The 19,137-nt window shown below is 41.2% G+C and overlaps 1 protein-coding gene across 1 annotated transcript in view; it reads right to left on the bottom strand.

Annotated features, from left to right (window-relative positions):
- Window positions 1-1,928: 1,928 nt before the first annotated feature.
- The window catches only part of CPLX3 (complexin 3), a 52,757-nt gene continuing 35,548 nt past the window's right edge, over window positions 1,929-19,137 (bottom strand). Inside the window, exons 2-3 of the mRNA XM_069765706.1 lie at window positions 7,029-7,116; window positions 1,929-2,249 (exon numbers count right to left, since the gene is read on the bottom strand). Coding sequence (XP_069621807.1) covers window positions 2,025-2,249; window positions 7,029-7,116 — 313 coding nt within the window. The 3' untranslated portion in view covers window positions 1,929-2,024. The remainder of the gene's footprint in view (window positions 2,250-7,028; window positions 7,117-19,137) is intronic.

A 19,137-nucleotide genomic window follows, 5' to 3' on the forward strand; every position in this document is an offset into this window, starting at 1 on the left:
CAATACTTGCAGTCGGACAGCGACCACAGACCCGGGGCTGCCGTATTTGAGGTGTGCAACTGTCGTTACACGCCCCCAAATGGAAATGGAAGCCTCCAGTGACTGAAAAAATGAATAAAAACAAAACTTTTAAAGTTGTACGTTTAATTTTGTTTAAAAAAAAAATAATAGATAATTATTAATACAAAATTAAAAATTGTGGCACCTTCACTTTAAGAAACACGTTGTAGTACTGCTGTATTAGTTGTTACATGCCCTTCTTGTTTGTGTGTATTCATGCTTAAGGGCAGAGACAAACTGCCGTATTTCTCGTGTGAGAATCGCATCATAAAACCCCTGACCTGAGCTTGACAGCTGCACAGTGATCCATCATGTTATGCTCGGGGCAGGAGAGGTGCCGGCCGGTCCGTGCAGTGCGACGGGATTATCGCACGAGAAATACGGCAGTCTGTCTCTGCCTTATATGAATAGTGGATCGTCCTGTGATGCCTATTGCCCTGAGAGGTTTTGAATAAACATGGATTGCCCAATCTCGATAATGGGCTTCACTGGTGTCCGTCACAGTGCAGTGAAATGCAATACCAGTCCATGGACAACAGTGGCGCTGTTTGACAGAAAGCAACTCTTTGCCTTGTACATCAGGAGCTAGATATTAGTTTTAAATACTTATATGCCCTATTTATAAAAAAAAAAAAAAACTTTAGAAAATTAGAATTTGGTTACTAAATGTCCTGTGAACATACTTTCAAAAACCATCTGTTCAGATACTGCATATTTTTGGTGCACCAGAAAAGAAAACATTACATTTTATATCACAAAAGAACAATCAAACTTTTACAATAAACTGTTTAGTATTATTGCTGAACAACTGTGACATGAACATAGCACAACACAAGTCAGATATCTGTGTAATAACTTGCCTCCCTACAGGAGGGTGGACACATTATATTCTTCATCAGCAGTATGGGTATGAGAGCTATTATTTTGTATCCACTTTCTGGATGCAGAGGTTTTTGTATTCTTTAAGGGGTATTCCCATCTCCAGGATCCTATCCCAATATGTACTAGATGTAATAATAATATTAACCATTGCATTATTGTCATTGCAGTAGCTACAACCACTCATATAGTAATAGTAGGTTAATCGTTAGTGGTTGTAACCATGGATACCTAAGCTACTGCAATGCCTGTCCATGGGGAAAGTGACGTAGCGAATCAGGAGAACTATACTACTTTTCTAATTGGAGGTATTGGCTAATATTATTTCACATACAACATATTGGGATAGGATCTTGGAGATGGGAATACCCCTTTAAGGACCAGTCTCTTGAAGCTAGAAATTATATTTTAAAAAAATGGTATGAAATTGCCATTACATTGTATGATTATCAGAAGCACTTTTTTCCCAATAACCGGGCAATGTAAAAAAGCTGATGGACAGTCTCATTCGTTGGGTGAGATGATCTTTAGGTTTTATTAAAAGATGATCGTCCGCAGCAGCACATCATCCTGTGTAAGTAGGATCTGTGCTATTGAGAACAATGGCAGCCTATGTGCACAGAACGATCTATTACTGAGCGTCCATGCAGTCAGCTTGTCTAAACAGGCTAATAAACGCTTGCTGATCAGCTAAGTACCCCAAGTTGGGTGGTCGTAAACCCATCTCTACACTGATGGAGGCTTCCGTAGACAAAGAAGAATTATTCTTAGCTACAGTTGTCAAGGTTTATATGAGTCTGCCTGTTTTACAGCCAGCTGGGTAATACGTATTATATTGCAGACTTTTCTATTAAGTTCAGTATATAAATTTAAATACATTCTTTACTACATGATCAAGAACTATCTTGCCTCATGGTTTTAGGAATCAATCTTTTCAAATGTACTGTAAGGGCTTGTTGAGAGCAAGCATTACACATTGTAATGCCTCCCCAACACATTTTTGTTGTTGTTGGTAACTAGTTTGGGGACTTCAGGATCTTTGTTGGCCATCAGTAAACTGAAATCTTTTATAGGTTTGCATAAAGTCACATGAGAGTACATTTTTCTGCCGACTGCTTCAGATCATCCAACGTTGACTGGGCTTTCCCTTTAATTGAGTCCAAATCAATATTCTGGATATTGCTCAGTTGTCCAATGACCGATGATCTTCCTTCTTCTTCTTCATTATCTTCTTCAATCATTTTAGCCAACTCCTTAGGTAGTTCAACGTCCCCACCAGCTAGCTGGATCTGGGCCTCATCAACGTCACTCTAGATCAGAAGAGAGAAATAGTTACTTTTTATCCAGTGGTAACAAGTTGTGATCGTAATGGTAAGCTTAAGAAAGAGTAGGCACGTACACAACTGTATGTTAGCTTTGTATAACTTCCCAATAGTACAGGCACATTATCACATTCATTGAAGTCTAGGTTTTTCCACCTAATTAGAGAGCATCATAATGTAGGAATAGAGACCCTGATTCTAGCAATGTGTCACTACTGAGCTGCTTATTATAGTTATGAAAACATTACTGTTTTATCAGCAGCGTTAGTAAACCTGCTGCCAGGTAGTCAAGCATAATCGTGATCAACTGATTGGCAGCTTTTTGCCCATGTATAACCCCTTAAGCCCCGAGGGTGGTTTGCACGTTAATGACCGGGCCAATATTTACAATTCTGACCACTGTCCCTTTATGAAGTTATAACTCTGGAACGCTTCAACGGATTCCGGTGATTCTGACATTGTTTTCTCGAGACATATTGTACTTCATGATAGTGGTAAAATGATATTACCTGCGTTTATTTGTGAAGAAAATGGAAATTTGGCGAAAATTTGGAAAATTTCACAATTTTCCAACTTTGAATTTTTATGCCCTTAAATCACAGAGATATGTCACACAAAATACGTAATAAGTAACATTTCCCACATGTCTACTTTACATCAGCACAATTTTGGAACCAAATTTTTTTTTTTTGTTAGGGAGTTCTAAGGGTTAAAAGTTGACCAGCAATTTCTCATTTTTACAACACCATTTTTTTTTTTAGGGACCACATCACATTTGAAGTCATTTTGAGGGGTCTATATGATAGAAAATACCCATTTAATTTTTTTCACACAAAATTTACTTCAGCTCCACTTTGTTTTATTTTACCAAGGTTAACAGGAGAAATGGACCCCAAAAGTTGTTGTACAATTTGTCCTGAGTACCCCGATACTCCATATGTGGGGGTAAACCACTGTTTGGGCACATGGCAGAGCTTGGAAGGGAAGGAGCGCCATTTGACTTTTCAATGCAAAATTGTCTGGGATTGAGATGGGACACCATGTTGCGTTTGGAGAGCCACTAATGTGCCTAAACATTGAAACCCCCCACAAGTGACAACATTTTGGAAAGTAGACCCCCTAAGGAACATTTCTAGATGTGTGGCGAGCATTTTGACCCAAAAAGTGCTTCACAGAAGTTTATAATGTAGAGCCGTAAAAATAAATATTTTTTCACAAAAATTAATTTTCGCCCCCAATTTTTTTATTTTCCCAAGGTTACCAGAAGAAATTGTACCCCAAGCGTTGTTGTGCAATTTGTCCTGAGTACGCTGATACCCCATATGTGGGGGGAAGCCACTGTTTGGGTGCATGGCAGAGCTCGGGAGGGAAGGAGCGCCGTTTGACTTTTCAATGCAAAATTGGCTGGAATTGGGATGGGACGCCCCTGATGTGCCTAAACATTAAAACCCCCCACAAGTGACACCATTTTGGAAAGTAGACACCGTAAGGATCTTATCTAGATGAGTGGTGAGCGCTCTGAACCCCTAAGTGTTTCACTACAGTTAACGCAGAGCCGTGAAAATAAAAAAGCATTTTTTTTCCCCAAAAAAATTATCTTACCCAGTTTTGTATTTTCCCAAGGGTAACAGGAGAAATTGTTCCCCAAAAGTTGTTGTCCAATTTGTCCAGAGTACGCTGATACCCCATATGTGGGGGGACCACCATTTGGGCACATGGCAGAACTCGGAAGGGAAGGAGTGCCATTTGGAATGCAGACTTGGATGGATTGGTCTGCAGGCGTCACGTTGCATTTGCAGAGCCCCTGATGTACCTAAACAGTAGAAACCCCCCACAAGTGACCCCATATTGGAACCTAGACCCCCCAAGGAACTTATTTAGATGTGTTGTGAGAACTTTGAACCCCCAAGTATTTCACTACAGTTTATAACGCAGAGATCATATTATAAGGTCAGATCGCTGACCTGACACTTTGCAATGCACTATGTCACATCAGCATTCTGACGTGCACTGCTCCTGGCATACCAGCGCCTGCTCTGAGCAGGCACTTGGTAAGCCACCTCCCTGCAGGACCCGGATGCAGCCCCGCAGCCATTTTGGATCTGGGGCCTGCAGGGAGGAGACGCTCGGTACAAGGTGAGCACATCGCCTTGTACCGAGGGTCTCAGGGGAGCCCCCTCCCTGCGCGATGCTTCCCTATGCTGCCGGAACACTGCGATCATGTTTGATCGCAGTGTGCCGGGGGTTAATGTGCCGGGGGCAGTCCGTGACCTCTCCTGGCACATAGTGCCTGATATCAGCTGCGATAGCTCTATGACGTACTATTCCGTCCCTGGGAATTAAGTCCCAGGTCACCTCGACGGGATAGTATGTCATATGGGATTAAGGGGTTAATCAGTGTTGTGGGCAGGATTACACAGCGCGCAGCAGTCTGAGCACTGCTAGTCTGCAGCAGATAAAACAGACTTGCCTCTACATCATGCTGCTGCTGTGGAAAAACAACATTGACAAGTTTTTATTATGCCTGACATAGTTTGCTTGTGGCAGTTATTTTATATTAAAAATGTTTTATAATTATAAATAGGTAAACTTGCAATGTGCTTGAAGAAAAACCCAACAACTTAGCAATTTATCTCCTATCAAAACTCCTCTCCATTTTCAAGAACACAGGGATTTTTCATTTCCTTGTGTGCTGCTCATCGATGAGGTTACCTCTGCTTTTCAAGATTTCGGGTTTCCAAGACAGAGAATGTGCACTTGCTAGCTCTTACTATAGAGCTTGTATGTATGCTCTGAAGCTGGCTGGATCATTGGATAACCTGGCAATTTGCATGTTATCATAAATCTTCTCCATTCTCAAGAACAGATAGTTTTTAAATGTTATCGTATTCTGTTTGTTGCCTAAGTTACTGGCAATACTAAAGTCTTTAAGTGCAGGTCTCCTACGTGAGGAACACATCGCTTACAAGCTCTTACTACTTAAAGGGAATCTGTTAGCAGGTTTTCCGTACCTGAGAGCAGTATAATGTAGGCAAAGAAGCTAAATCCATCGATATATCATGTAGTTTATTGGGTGCAGTGGTTCTCGCAAAAAAGATTTTAGATTTAGAATAAAGCAGAGCTGAGATAGCTGGCCCCGCCCACAGAGTGAGCTGCTTATCACAGGATGGGGCGTTGCCAGACACTTGTAGTCCAGCAATATTAATCTCTTAGGCTGGTTTCACATTTGCATTTTCAAAACGCATTTGGTGAAAAAACGCGTTTAAACGCTGCATTTTTTAGGCGCATGCGTTTTTGCATGTTTTAACACAAACGAGGCATTTTGACGCGTTTACATGCGTTTTTTCCTGCATTTGCGTTTTTGAAACGCATGATGAGAAGTGTGTGACAGCTGCCAATCATCAAAATCAACTAGAAAACCCACTATAAACAGAAATACCTAGGGTTAGGGTTAGGATCCCTAGTAACCCTAGCAATCCTAACCCTAAACCTAAAACACAAACTCTAACCCTAAAACACAAACTCTAACCCTAAAACACAAACTCTAAACCTAAAACACAAACTCTAACCCTAACCCTAAAACACAAACTATAACCCTAACCCTAAAACACAAACTCTAACCCTAAACCTAAAACACAAACTCTCACCCTAACCCAAAAACACAAACTCTAACCCTAACCCTAGGGATCCTAACCCTATCCCTAGGGACCCTAACCCTAACCCTAGGGATCCTAACCCTTAGGGTTAGGATCCCTTAGGGTTGGGGGGTGGCTTTTCAGTGTGTATTCTTGTGTTTTTCTATAAAAACGCATGCAAACGCATGTGCTTAAAAACGCATGCGTTTACATAGACATCAATAGGTTTTTTTTGCCGCAAAAAAACGCAGCTAAAATTACTACATGTTGCATTTCTGCAACACAACACATGCAGAGAAAAAACGCATGCGTTGCAAAAACGCGTCAAAACGCATGCAAAAAAAAGCATGCGTTTTTAATGTTAAGTATAGGGGGAAAAATGCATGCTTTTTTTGCATTTTTTTTCCCGTAAAAACGCAAAAAAAAAAGCAAATGTGAAACCAGCCTTAGTGATAAATCCTTCACAGTTAGTAAACAATAGTACGCACTTTGACAAGTGACACATCCCTGAATTCTGTGTTTCAGCCTCTATCTCTTGCTGCCTTCAGATTACATAGCAAAAACCTGCTGACAGATTCCCTTTAAATGTTTAAATGCTCTGTAGCCTGCCAGATTGCTCGATCTGCAGTCCCTTGCTTGAATCGTAGGAGAACATATAGTGGGCCAGCAGCACAATCATCCAAAGATCCGAAATGCCAGTCAACAAGACGACAACACCCTTCCACAAGCAGGAAGCTGAAAGGCAGGAGAGTGGTGTGCTCCTGAATAGTAATGAAAACAGCTAATTATAGGCTATTTTGCAACATTACTTTCAAATATGTGAAAATGTCTTTTTTAAAGTAAACTATAATATCCTGTAATTTCAGGAAACATTTATTACTTTTATTAAAGCTACTATGTAATGTTCTTGATTCAGTAACATGCTTTTCATGAAGTTTCAGGACTACAAGAAAATAGTTTGGACTAAATGAACCAAATTGAAAACGTCTCTGAACCTAAGGGAGAAAGCTTACAATATAATGTTCATGTAAATGTGCTTAGAGGTCAGACGAATTAGAGATCCCCCGGTAAATGTTAAGTTTTGAACACGTCCTTTCTATAGTTTCATTGCTTCTCGAACTGTAGTTGTTACCTTGGGTAAGCGGTACTTGTCTCTGAAGTGACTCCGGAGTGTGGCTCTTTCAGCTTTGCGTTGAGTGTACATTTCCTCTCGTTCCATCCTGGATGAACGAAATCATGTTAACGCTATATATTACTAGACAAATACAAGACCCTTAAATAAAGCAAAACACCCCAGTAATCCTTGTAAGACCACTATAAAGTGATATGGTAAATTCTGCTTTTCGGTTTTTGATCTACAGTATATGTGACAATCAGCCTAGATTTAAAAAAATGTGCCGATTTGTGTATACAGTGTCAGGAGCATCACACTGCACTTGCTCACTTAGCCAGTGTGCATGTCCTGAGCAAAACAAACTGTGCTCAAAGATACCTGAGGAGCGGAGCAGCAGGGGTGAAGATGCGTGCTTCAGACAAACAGGACCTGAAGCACGGGACTGCTGGGGGTGTGGCCTAAGCTCCAGAGAGCTAGCAGCTGAAGGAAAACTCCTAAAAGGGTAACTACGGGACAAAGTTTACCAAAAGGCATAGACAGGGACGTAAACCAGATCAGGCCGGAGTCAAATCACGAGATAGCACGAGAGTACAAAAGGATTAGACAGAACGGATAGTCAGGATGTAGCAAGAGATCAGTGAACCAGAACGGGCAATAGACGGTACAATAGGGACAAATTGTAACGGAGTAACAATAGTCAAGCCAGCAGGTCAGAACCGGAGAAGACAATAGTAGCAAAACGTGAGACAGAGAACAGAGTGAGCGGACAGACCAGGTCATACACGGCAGGCAAGCAAGCAATGTAGTATACACGAAAACCAGGGGGTCAGACACACAGTCAGAACAACAGTATAGCTAACAGGGAATCCTGGTCCGGAGTGAGTATAAATACCCCTCCCAGATGCAAAGGGAGGCCAGCAAAAGTTAACCTTGAGAGAGCAGGACATTAACCATGTCCTATACCATGACATACAGCTCCTATATCGCCCCGCATATCTCCATTTTTATAGACTATAAGCAAATCCTCATGTTAGTCCCTTCTATCTGACACTTAAAGGTGATATCTAGCCTTAGAATACAAGTCTCAGTGAGGCCGGACACAATCTAGTTGTAATGTGGCTGGAAGTATGCAATTATCATACTTGCGGTCACATGACCCCACTCCCGGCGCCAGAGAATCCTTACAGCGTGCAGTGTGCGCAATGTGAACATTCGCAAGTCTGCAGTCGCATTGAATGACTGCAGACTTGTAGCCTAAAGCCAGACCATCCCTTTAATTTACTGTCAGTTGGTTAACAAGAAAAACAAATGGAGTAAATAAATGGTTTGTAGCCTGTAATTTCGGAGGCGCATGGGTCTGCATAGGAGCCATACACATGAAATGGTAAAATGTATTAGTTTGCATCTTCACAAAATATGCATACTGTATATTTATTTACAGTACAGACCAAAAGTTTGGACACACCTCATTTAAAGATTTTTCTGTATTTTCATGACTATGAAAATTGTACATTCACACTAAAGGCATCAAAACTATGAATTAACACATGTGGCATTATATACTTATCAAAGAAGTAGAAAACAACTGAAAATATGTATTATATTCTAGGTTCTTCAAAGTAGCCACCTTTTGTTTTGATGACTGATTTGCACACTCTTGGCATTCTCTTGATGAGCTTCAAGAGGTAGTCACCAGAAATGGTCTTCCAACAATCTTGAAAGAGTTCCCAGAGAGGCTTAGCACTTGTTGGCCCTTTTGCCTTCACTCTACTGTCCAGCTCACCCCAAACCATCTCGATTGGGTTCAGCTCTGGTGAGTGTGGAGGCCAGGTCACTCTCCTTCTTGGTCAAATAGTCCTTACACGTAGCCTGGAGGTGTGTTTGGGGTCATTGTCCTGTTGAAAAATAAATGATGGTCCAACTAAACGCAAACCGGATGGAATAGCATGCCTCAAGATGCTGTCGTAGCCATGCTGGTTCAGTATGCCTTCAATTTTGAATAAATCCCCAACAGTGTCACCAGCAAATCACCCCCCACACCATCACACCTCCTCCTCCATGCTTCACGGTGGGAACCAGGCATGTAGAGTCCATCCGTTCACCTTTTCTGCATCGCACAAAGACACGGTGGTTGGAACCAAAGATCTCAAATTTGGACTCCTCAGACCAAAGCACAGATTTTCACTGGTCTAATGTCCATTCCTTGTGTTCTTTAGCCCAAACAAGTCTCTTCTGCTTGTTGCCTGTCCTTAGCAGTGCTTTCCTAGCAGCTATTTTACCATGAAGGCCTGCTGCACAAAGTCTCCTCTTAACAGTTGTTGTAGAGATGTGTCTGCTGCTAGAACTCTGTGTGGCATTGACCTGGTCTCTAATCTGAGCTGCTGTTAACCAACAATTTCTGAGGCTGGTGACTCGGATAAATGTATTCTCAGAAGCAGAGGTGACTCTTGGTCTTCCTTTCCTGGGGCGGTCCTCATGTGAGTGCTTTGTAGCGATTGATGGTTTTGGCCACTGCACTTGGGGACACTTTCAAAGTTTTCCCAATTTTTCGGACTGGCTGACCTTCATTTCTTAAAGTAATGATAGCCACTCATTTTTCTTTACTTAGCTGCTTTTTTCTTGCCATAATACAAATTCTAACAGTCTATTCAGTAGGACTATCAGCTGTGTATCCACCAGACATCTGATCAACACAACTGATGGTCCCAACCCCATTTATAAGGCAAGAAATCCCACTTATTAAACCTGACAGGGCACACCTTTGAAGTGAAAACCATTCCCGGTGACTACCTCTTGAAGCTCATCAAGAGAATGCCAAGAGCAAAGCAATCATCAAAGCAAAAGGTGGCTACTTTGAAGAACCTAGAATATAAGACATAATTTCAGTCCAAACTTTTCGTCTGTACTGTACATGAATCCTAATATTCCTATCTCACACACTCGTCCTATTATTACAGAGATCTAAGGACCCCTAACAGGAAGACATGACATTAGGTAAACAAATAGAGAAGCATCAGTATCAGTGCTTTCAGTGAATTAAAGGGAACCCATCACTTGATTTGTGCTGTCCAACAAACGACCGCATGAACCAAAGCCAGGCTAAACGATTATTTTGTAATGTTACAGCATTTGAGAAAGTGTAGTTTCAAGTTAGGGAGAGACAATGCCGCCCCTGGTCAGCTTTTCTCTGCGCCATTCTTGTTGATTGACAGGTCTTCCATTATGGGTAGATCTACGTAAAAGCCAGTATTTGTACTATTCCATAAAAAATTAAGGTTATTGTCCAGAGCTCAGACTAAGGACAACAATGGTCAGAATTTAGTTACCCAGATGCCTGATTAGATGTGTGTGAATTCTCTACCATTGTTACTTATTTTTTTAATCATTTTTGTTTCCGCTCTTTGCCACTCATGTTTTTAATCTGAACAATAAACTTAATTTTTCATGGAATACTATGAGTGCTGGCTTCTACATACGCTACCGTTCAAAAGTTTAGGGTCACTTAGAAATTTCCTTATTTTTGAAAGAAAGCACAGCTTTTTCCAATGAAGCTAACATTAAATGATTCAGAAATACACTCTATACATTGTTAATGTGGTAAATGACTATACTAGCTGCAAACGTCTGGTTTGTAATGCAATATCTTCATAAGTGTATAGAGGCCCATTTCCTACAACATTACTTCAGTGTTCTTATGGTACTTTGTGTTTGCTAACTGTGTAAGAAGGCTAATGAATTTGAATTTGATAATGGATGGTTAGAATAACCTTGAAAACCCTTGTGCAAGTATGTTAGCACAGCTGATTAGAGAACCTATAAACCTGACCTTCATTTGAGCTAGTTGAGAATCTGGAGCATTACATTTGTTGGTTCCATTAAACTCTCAAAATGGCTAGAAAAAAAGAACTTTTATGGAAAACTTGACAGTCTATTCTTGTTCTTAGAAATGAAGGCTATTCCATGCGAGAAATTGCCAAGAAACTGAAGATTTCCTACAACAGTGTGTACTACTCCCTTCAAAGGAGAGCACAAAAAGGCTCTAACCAGAGTAGAAAGAGAAGTGGGAGGCCCCGCTGCACAATTGAGCAACAATACAAGTACATTAGAGTCTGTAGTTTGAGAAATCGACGCCTCACAGGTCCTCAACTGGCAGCTTCATTAAATAGTACATACAAAACGCCAATGTCAACGTCTACAGTGAAAAGGCAATTCTGGGATGCTGGCCTTCAAGGCAGAGTGGCAAAGAAAAAGCCATATCTGAGACTGGCTAATAAGAGGAAAAGATTAATATGGGCAAAAGAACACAGACATTGGACAGAGGAAGATTGGAAAAAAGTGTTATGGACAGACGAATCCAAGTTTGAGTTGTTTGGATCACACAGAAGAACATTTGTGAGATGCAGAACAACTGAAAAGATGCTGGAAGAGTGCCTGACGCCATCTGTCAAGCATGGTGGAGGTAATGTGATGGTTTGGGTTTGCCTTGGTGCTGGTAAAGTGGGAGATTTGTACAAGGTAAAAGGGATTTTGAATAAGGAAGGCTGTCACTCCATTTTGCAACGCCATGCCATACCCTGTGGACAGCGTTTAATTGGAGCCAATTTCATCCTACAACACGACAATGACCCAAAGCACACCTCCAAATTATGCAAGAAATATTTAGAGAAGAAGCAGGCAGTTGGTATTCTATCTGTAATGGAGTGACCAGCGCAGTCACCAGATCTCAACCCCATTGAGCTGTTGTGGGAGCAGTTTGACCGTATGGTGCGCAAAAAAGTGCCCATCAAGCCAAAACAACTTGTGGGAGGGGCTTCTGGGAGCATGGGAAGAAATGTATCCAGATTACCTCAGCAAATTAACTGCTAGAACGCCAAAGGTCTGCAATGCTGTAACTGCTGCAAAGGGAGCATTCTTTGACGAAAGCAAAGTTTGAAGGAGAAAATTATTATTTCAAATAAAAATCTTTTTTTCGAACCTTGTCAATGTCTGGACTAGATTTTCAATTTATTTGGCAATTCATTTGATTAATAAAAGTATGAGTTTTCATAGAGAACACAAAATTGTCTGGGTGACCCTAAACTTTTGAACGGTAGTGTAGAACTACCCATTATTGCAGAAAGCTTTTTGCCGTTCACCAGACTGGTAAGCTGATTGCCACTTTTTTTGTTAGGATTAAGGTCTTCACCTATTTACACATGGGAGAGACATGACCATCATCTAGAGTGGTGTGGAGATAAACTTGCCTGGAACGACGCTGTGCTAGCCTTGTCTCTCGCTATAGTCTCCGGCTGGTTCTTGAAATTATGTTTTCTCTCAAATGCCAGAGTGTTGCAAAACAATACCTACAGCAGTCTCTTATTCATGCTGTACATGGTTCGGGCAGTATAAACCAAGTGACCTGTCAACTATCACATAAGAAGCCAACCAAATGTAGGTGACGCTTCCATGAGAGTAGTGATTAGATTGCACCGACCTCAAGGGGCTCTAAATGTGTTTCTTTTGTAGAATCTTGCTTACTATATATTAGACTTAGGGTACCGTCACACAGTGAAATTTTGATCGCTACGACGGCACGATTCGTGACGTTCGAGCGATATATCTGTGACGTTCGAGCGATATCGCAATGTCTGACACGCTCCTGCGATCAGGGACCCCGCTGAGAATCGTACGTCGTAGCAGGTCGTTTGAAACTTTCTTTCGTCGTCTAGTGTCCCGCTGTGGCGGCATGATTGCATGGTGTAACATATATCGTATACGATGTGCGCATAGTAACCAACGGCTTCTACATCGCACATACGTCATGAAATTATGGCTCCAGCGTCGTAGATTGCAAAGTGTGACAGCAGTCTACGACGCTGGAGCGATATTGTTACGACGCTGGAGCGTCACGGATCGTACCGTCGTAGCGATGAAAATTGCACTGTGTGACGGTACCCTTACTTGGGCCCATGCACTTTACATAACTGTTGGCCGTCTCATCTTCTTAGGCAAATGGAAAAGTGTGTTCAATATGGAGAAAAGAATGGACCTTTCCCAGATATCTCTGGCATAGGCTTGTCTGCTTCAGAGGAAAGTCATCGGATTCTGTTGATATCATATTTGGCCACGTTTCATCTAAATTCGAAGGACGCCATGAGAGTGGATGTTGGGACAACTTGAACATTTTTGGGGGTAATTTGCTAAACCCATTGGAGTGAGATTCTAAAAATGTATTACGAAGTTCATGGCTCTTGATAAATTTGATTGACTACAAACCTAAATCTCTGCTATTTATGAGCTGGTCTAGATTCTTTATAGTTTTTACTGTTTTCTGGTGTAAATTATGGTAAATCTGTCAGACCATTGCTGTTAACATTGGAGTATGAGTGATATCACTCGGTCATATCTTTAATAGGCATCCGCCTTTTAATTATAATAATAATGCAGTAATATTTAATAATAGTCATTTTAAAAGTTACTTGTGATCTTCAAAGACTTGGAGATCGGTGCCTTAGACTATAATTTCTATAATTTTCCAGATCATGCCACTGTATACACCATTGGAATAGCTATGGAGGATATCCACTAAATTAAAACATAACCTTTAATAAACATAGATAAAAACTCGAATCCTAACAATGACACATACAAGAACAATACAAATGTGCTCAAGTGAACCAGTGCTCGAGATAAAAAAATTGGATCAGTCTTACCAATTTGGACGGACACATAGAAAAGATCCCTCAAAGTTCACGAGGGTGGTGGTTCCAGGTGCTAAGGGCCAAGGGTAGGGAAAGGTACACTGCCACTGTCTTCCCTGTAAACCCTTAGAAGAACTCCTGTCCTGACAAGGACAGGCCCCAAGTGTGCCCTGCTATGGGGATCCACCAACCAAAAATATAGCCCTAAATGTCTTTCTTCTCCCTACGTGTTTCAACTCCGATGGGGGAGCATCATCAGGGGAGTTGTATGATTCAAAAGGTGCCAATGGGTCCCCTTGATAGTTCAAAACAGGACGGTTTAGAAAAGTCCATGCAGGTCCGTATCAGTCCATATTCAGATGGGTCCCGCAGTGGCTGGGAGATCCCACAAGTACAAAGAATACTGGCTGTGTCTGCAGCTTAGGTTAAGTCCTGCCCCACCGACCAAAAAATCCCTCCTTATAAAGGTTCTCACTATACAGCTGAAGTGAATCGCCCCCTAATTGATTAAGAGAAGTAGCTACATACCCAATCCCAGCCGTCTCGCCCGCCTTTGCGTTCCAGCACAGAGGACGCACAATACCGGAAGTTCCGCCGCCATCTTGGGCACGTCACTTCCGTCCACCATGTTGCCGGAGTACAATGCCTCCGTAAATAAAGTAAACATAGGTCCCCAACCGCCACAGTCATTCCGAAAAGAGGCACATTGGCGCTGCCCCTGATATGCCACCTTAGATGTACTATAACCGCCCACCTGATCCAGCGCTGTGTGGGGCAATCACACCATTATATGTGTGCTTTCAGCGTCACTAGTGGCGGATGCCCTGATGAAGGAGTCCGGATGGTGGACGCCATATTAGAGGAGTCCAGGTGGCGGACGCCATATTAGAGAGGTCCGGATGGAGTACAGATGATAATATGTGTATCATATTTATCAATTACTCTGGACACTTACTCAGAAGATGTAACACGGTGTCAGCGCCATTTTTCTGTACACCATAGCGGACTCCATATTAAAGCGCCATTTTTTGTGTGCCATATCCGCCGCCAGTATTGGACGCCATATTGGAGGAGTACAAATAGACAACCCGCATACAGGTGGCGGACGCCATGTTAAAGAAAAAATCCGGATAGAATGCAAATGGTAATATGTGTGCCATATTTACCAATCACTAGGGCACATACTCAGAAGGTGTAACACGGTGTCAACGCCATTATTCTGTATACCATAGCGGACTCCATGTTAAAGGGGTCCGAACGGCGGACGCCATATAAGTGGAGTACGCCGTATCTGGGTTGGTTATAAATCACTGTGGACATAATGCTTAAAAGGTGCAACATGGTATCGGCGCCATTTTTGGTGTGCCATATACGCCGCCAGTAATGGACGCCATATATGAGGAGTCCAAATAAATCTGCCCACATCATATAATATATGTCATATATGATAGTTAACAGACGCCATGTTTAGAAGTGCAAATAATTAGTTACTGGGCACCATGTTTTGGAAGTAAAAATAATAAGTTAGTGGGCGCCAGGTTACTGAGGTAACCTATACTCGAAGATGGAAACCTTATGGCAGTCAGTGGCAAACGTGGCGGGGAGGGGGAAAAGGGGGGGGGGACGAAGGCATAGTGCCTTATATGTACATGGGTAATAGTAAACAGGAGTATATAATACAGTGCTTCCCCGTAGAGACCCATATCATATATAAACAGCACATGAAAGATGGATGAGCCAATCATATTCGGCCTAATGATGGTCACCAAGGATCATAGACTGCCGTCAATGTATACATAGTATTCAAACATCTCATGTCATTATTGAGCTTCAGCTTAATTAGGAGGGAGTCAGCCTAAGTGACAGACCAAGTGACATAAAAGTTAGATCCGAAAAGAAAAACTCCTTTCAGGGCAAGAGGGGGATTTATAAACCCCATAATGGGGTCCCCACTAGATATCGCCACTGAAGGTGACTATAGCAGGGAGCAGTGGCTCCTATACTATATAATAAAACACAATAAGACTTGCTTTGTTTTCTTTGGCCGACTCTATGGTTTAGGACACTCTTCACAGAGCCTGAGTTACTAAATGAAAACCGTATAGAGAGATAAATGCAAAAATACCTGTATAGTCAGTTTAGACAGCAACCACAGACACCCCAATCACTGTATACCAATAATTAATGAGATCAACATAAAAAAATATATGTGTATATTTGTGCCAGTGACTAGCGTTCTGTGGAGAAGAGTGTGGAAACCACTAGTGTACCAGGAAGAAGCAACCACAGCCAGTATAGAGTTACCCAAGAAAGGCTACCAGGCAAGGATAAGATACAAAAATGCCTTTATTATATCTGATTGGCAAAATAAAAAATAATAAAATTTAAATGTCAACAATTGTGCGCACAACAGGACAATAATAATTTATAATTAAAACAATATGGGAGATGGTACAGGCTGACCCAATTATATATAGAATCAAATATCAGGTACGTACAAGCCCCAGAAAAAAATATATATATACCAAAGATCTATATATGAGATGTGACGTAAGAATTATATGTATATGAGACAAATGTATATATATGTGGACATATACCCTATCCACACTGTGATGTGATATGTGCAATGTAGCATGAATTACTTGGTAAAAGATTATTACCTAAACTAAAAATGTGTGTGCAAAACTGCGGCATAAAAATGCAAAAAGCAGTGAATAAAAAAATTCTTATGAGGTAAAAAATATATGTGGCCACCCTAGTGCGCCTCACACTGTATTGTGCAAATAATAAATAAAGTGCAACGTGCAAGAATATACAAATAACCGTGGAAGCTGTAACAACCATACAAGAGTGCATAAGTTGAGAAAGTGCAACTGTTGTTTATAATGTGCAACTGCAAATTATAATGTGCAATTAGCGCAAATAGGGAAATACTGTGAGTAGCTGAAAAGCTTATAACAGAACAGTTATAGCTACAATTTGTAGTGTGCAGATAGCGCCAATGGGAGAATAATTATAAGTAGCTAGAAAGCTTTATAATAGCACAGAGCCAGGTGCCAGAGTTATGGTAACGGATACAGAGCACTGCTCTGCAAGCCAAATGTAGCCACAGTCCCACAACAGAAACTAAGTATCAGTGTGGCGAAATAAAGGGGGATGTATACGATATACCTGTGCAAATGGGTCAGCCCGGGTCCCGAGATGGCGCACCCCGACGCGCGTTTCGGATCTAAATCCTTCGTCAGGGGATGGCCATTGTATCAAATAAGGAGCCTTTTATATGATTCCCATACCGAGCGCTGCGGCCCGGATGTAACTGGCGCATGTGCAGTTGCACCGATCCGGAGCTTCCGCCGCCCGCGTCATGCAGCCGGACGTACGGGGCAGAGTACCCGACGTCACCACAGCAACAGAGACGCCATGCGGCTGAGCTCCCTCACAGCAACCAGGCATGTGCAGTTGCACATTATAAACAACAGTTGCACTTTCTCAACTTATGCAACTTGTATGGTTGTTACAGCTTCCACGGTTATTTGTATATTCTTGCACGTTGCACTTTATTTATTATTTGCACAATACAGTGTGAGGCGCACTAGGGTGGCCACATATATTTTTTACCTCATAAGAATTTTTTTATTCACTGCTTTTTGCATTTTTATGCCGCAGTTTTGCACACACATTTTTAGTTTAGGTAATAATCTTTTACCAAGTAATTCATGCTACATTGCACATATCACATCACAGTGTGGATAGGGTATATGTCCACATATATATACATTTGTCTCATATACATATAATTCTTACGTCACATCTCATATATAGATCTTTGGTATATATATTTTTTTTTCTGGGGGTTGTACGTACCTGATATTTGATTCTATATATAATTGGGTCAGCCTGTACCATCTCCCATATTGTTTTAATTATAAATTATTATTGTCCTGTTGTGCGCACAATTGTTGAAATTTGAATTTTATTATTATTTTTTATTTTGCCAATCAGATATAATAAAGGCATTTTTGTATCTTATCCTTGCCTGGTAGCCTTTCTTGGGTAACTCTATATTGGCTGTGGTTGCTTCTTCCTGTATAGTCAGCGTATAGATGGTGAGAGAGACCACCCTATATACACCCTGTATACACCAGTATAATACATGACCGCTTTAGTTTGCTGTGAAAGGGTTAAAGATCACAACTGCATCCTGCATTTTGCTGTCAGTATATATTGTTTAAGCCTAGTCTTCCTCACTGTACTAATTTAATGCGCCATGTGTGCAAGGCGTGTTTCGAAAAGCTCCTTAGGAAGCAGTACAACTAAATGCAATAATGGTAAGAGAAGGATTACGCACATGGCAAAAAGGATTTTAATCTTTTATTTTTAGCTTATTTATTGTACTGTCTGCAGACGGCCTCATAACTTGAGGCTTTTTTCATCATGAGCAATGTAACATAGTGCAAGCTATTGAGCAACACCTCTGTTTTCTTCCCTTATCAATTAATGTCCTCTTACCAGATATTCTTATTCCACTGCCTCCTCTCTAGTTCTATTCCCATCTCTGGTAATCTCTAATTTTGTTTTCAAACATGTCATCTCCCCACTCCTCCCTCACCTAGAACGAGACGTTCCATCCATTCATGTGTATTGCAGGAGGGCATAATTTCATTCCTGAAGTGTATAGATTCATGCACTGCTGAAAAATATCCTTTGTTGGCAACTATTATTTTATAGATCTGTTTTTCTCCTTGCCACCATGCTTATTATTTCTTCAATATAAAAATTGAGCAGACCCACTTTTCCAACATAGCAATAGCAATCGGCTGCGGGTGATAACTGACTCATTCTATCTCTGTGAAGTCTGTCCGTCTGTCTATCTCCATGTCTAGAGTTGTTCTCATGACAACTCTATAAAAGCTGTTTAAAAAGCTATTTTGGGTCTTCGGTCTGTTTGGCATTTCCTAAAGCACTAAGGGTATGTTCACACGTTCCTGATTTCCATCCTTTTTTTTTCAGGACTGTTTTTTAAAAAACTGCAGCTCTTGGCAGAAAATGCAGGTCCTTTTTTTGTCCTTTTTTGATGCGTTTTTTGATGCGTTTTTTGATCCTTTTTTTGATCCTTTTTTTATGCAGTTTTCTATGCAGAGTCTGTGTGTTTTCTAGGAAGTTTTTTAGGGTTAAAATGGCTGAAAATACCCTAACCCTACCCCTAACCCTAACCCTACCCCTAACCCTACCCCTAACCCTAACCCTACCCCTAACCCTATTCTAACCTTAGTGGAAAAAAAAAAATTCTTAATTTTTTTTTATTGTCCCTACTTATGGGGGTGACAAAGGGGGGGGGGGGGTGTCATTTACTATTTTTTTTATTTTGATCACTGAGATAGATTATATCTCAGTGATCAAAATGCACTTTGGAACGAATCTGCCGGCCGGCAGATTCGGCGGGC

Source organism: Ranitomeya imitator, chromosome 4, assembly GCF_032444005.1.
Source record: "Ranitomeya imitator isolate aRanImi1 chromosome 4, aRanImi1.pri, whole genome shotgun sequence".
Lineage (NCBI taxonomy): Eukaryota > Metazoa > Chordata > Amphibia > Anura > Dendrobatidae > Ranitomeya > Ranitomeya imitator.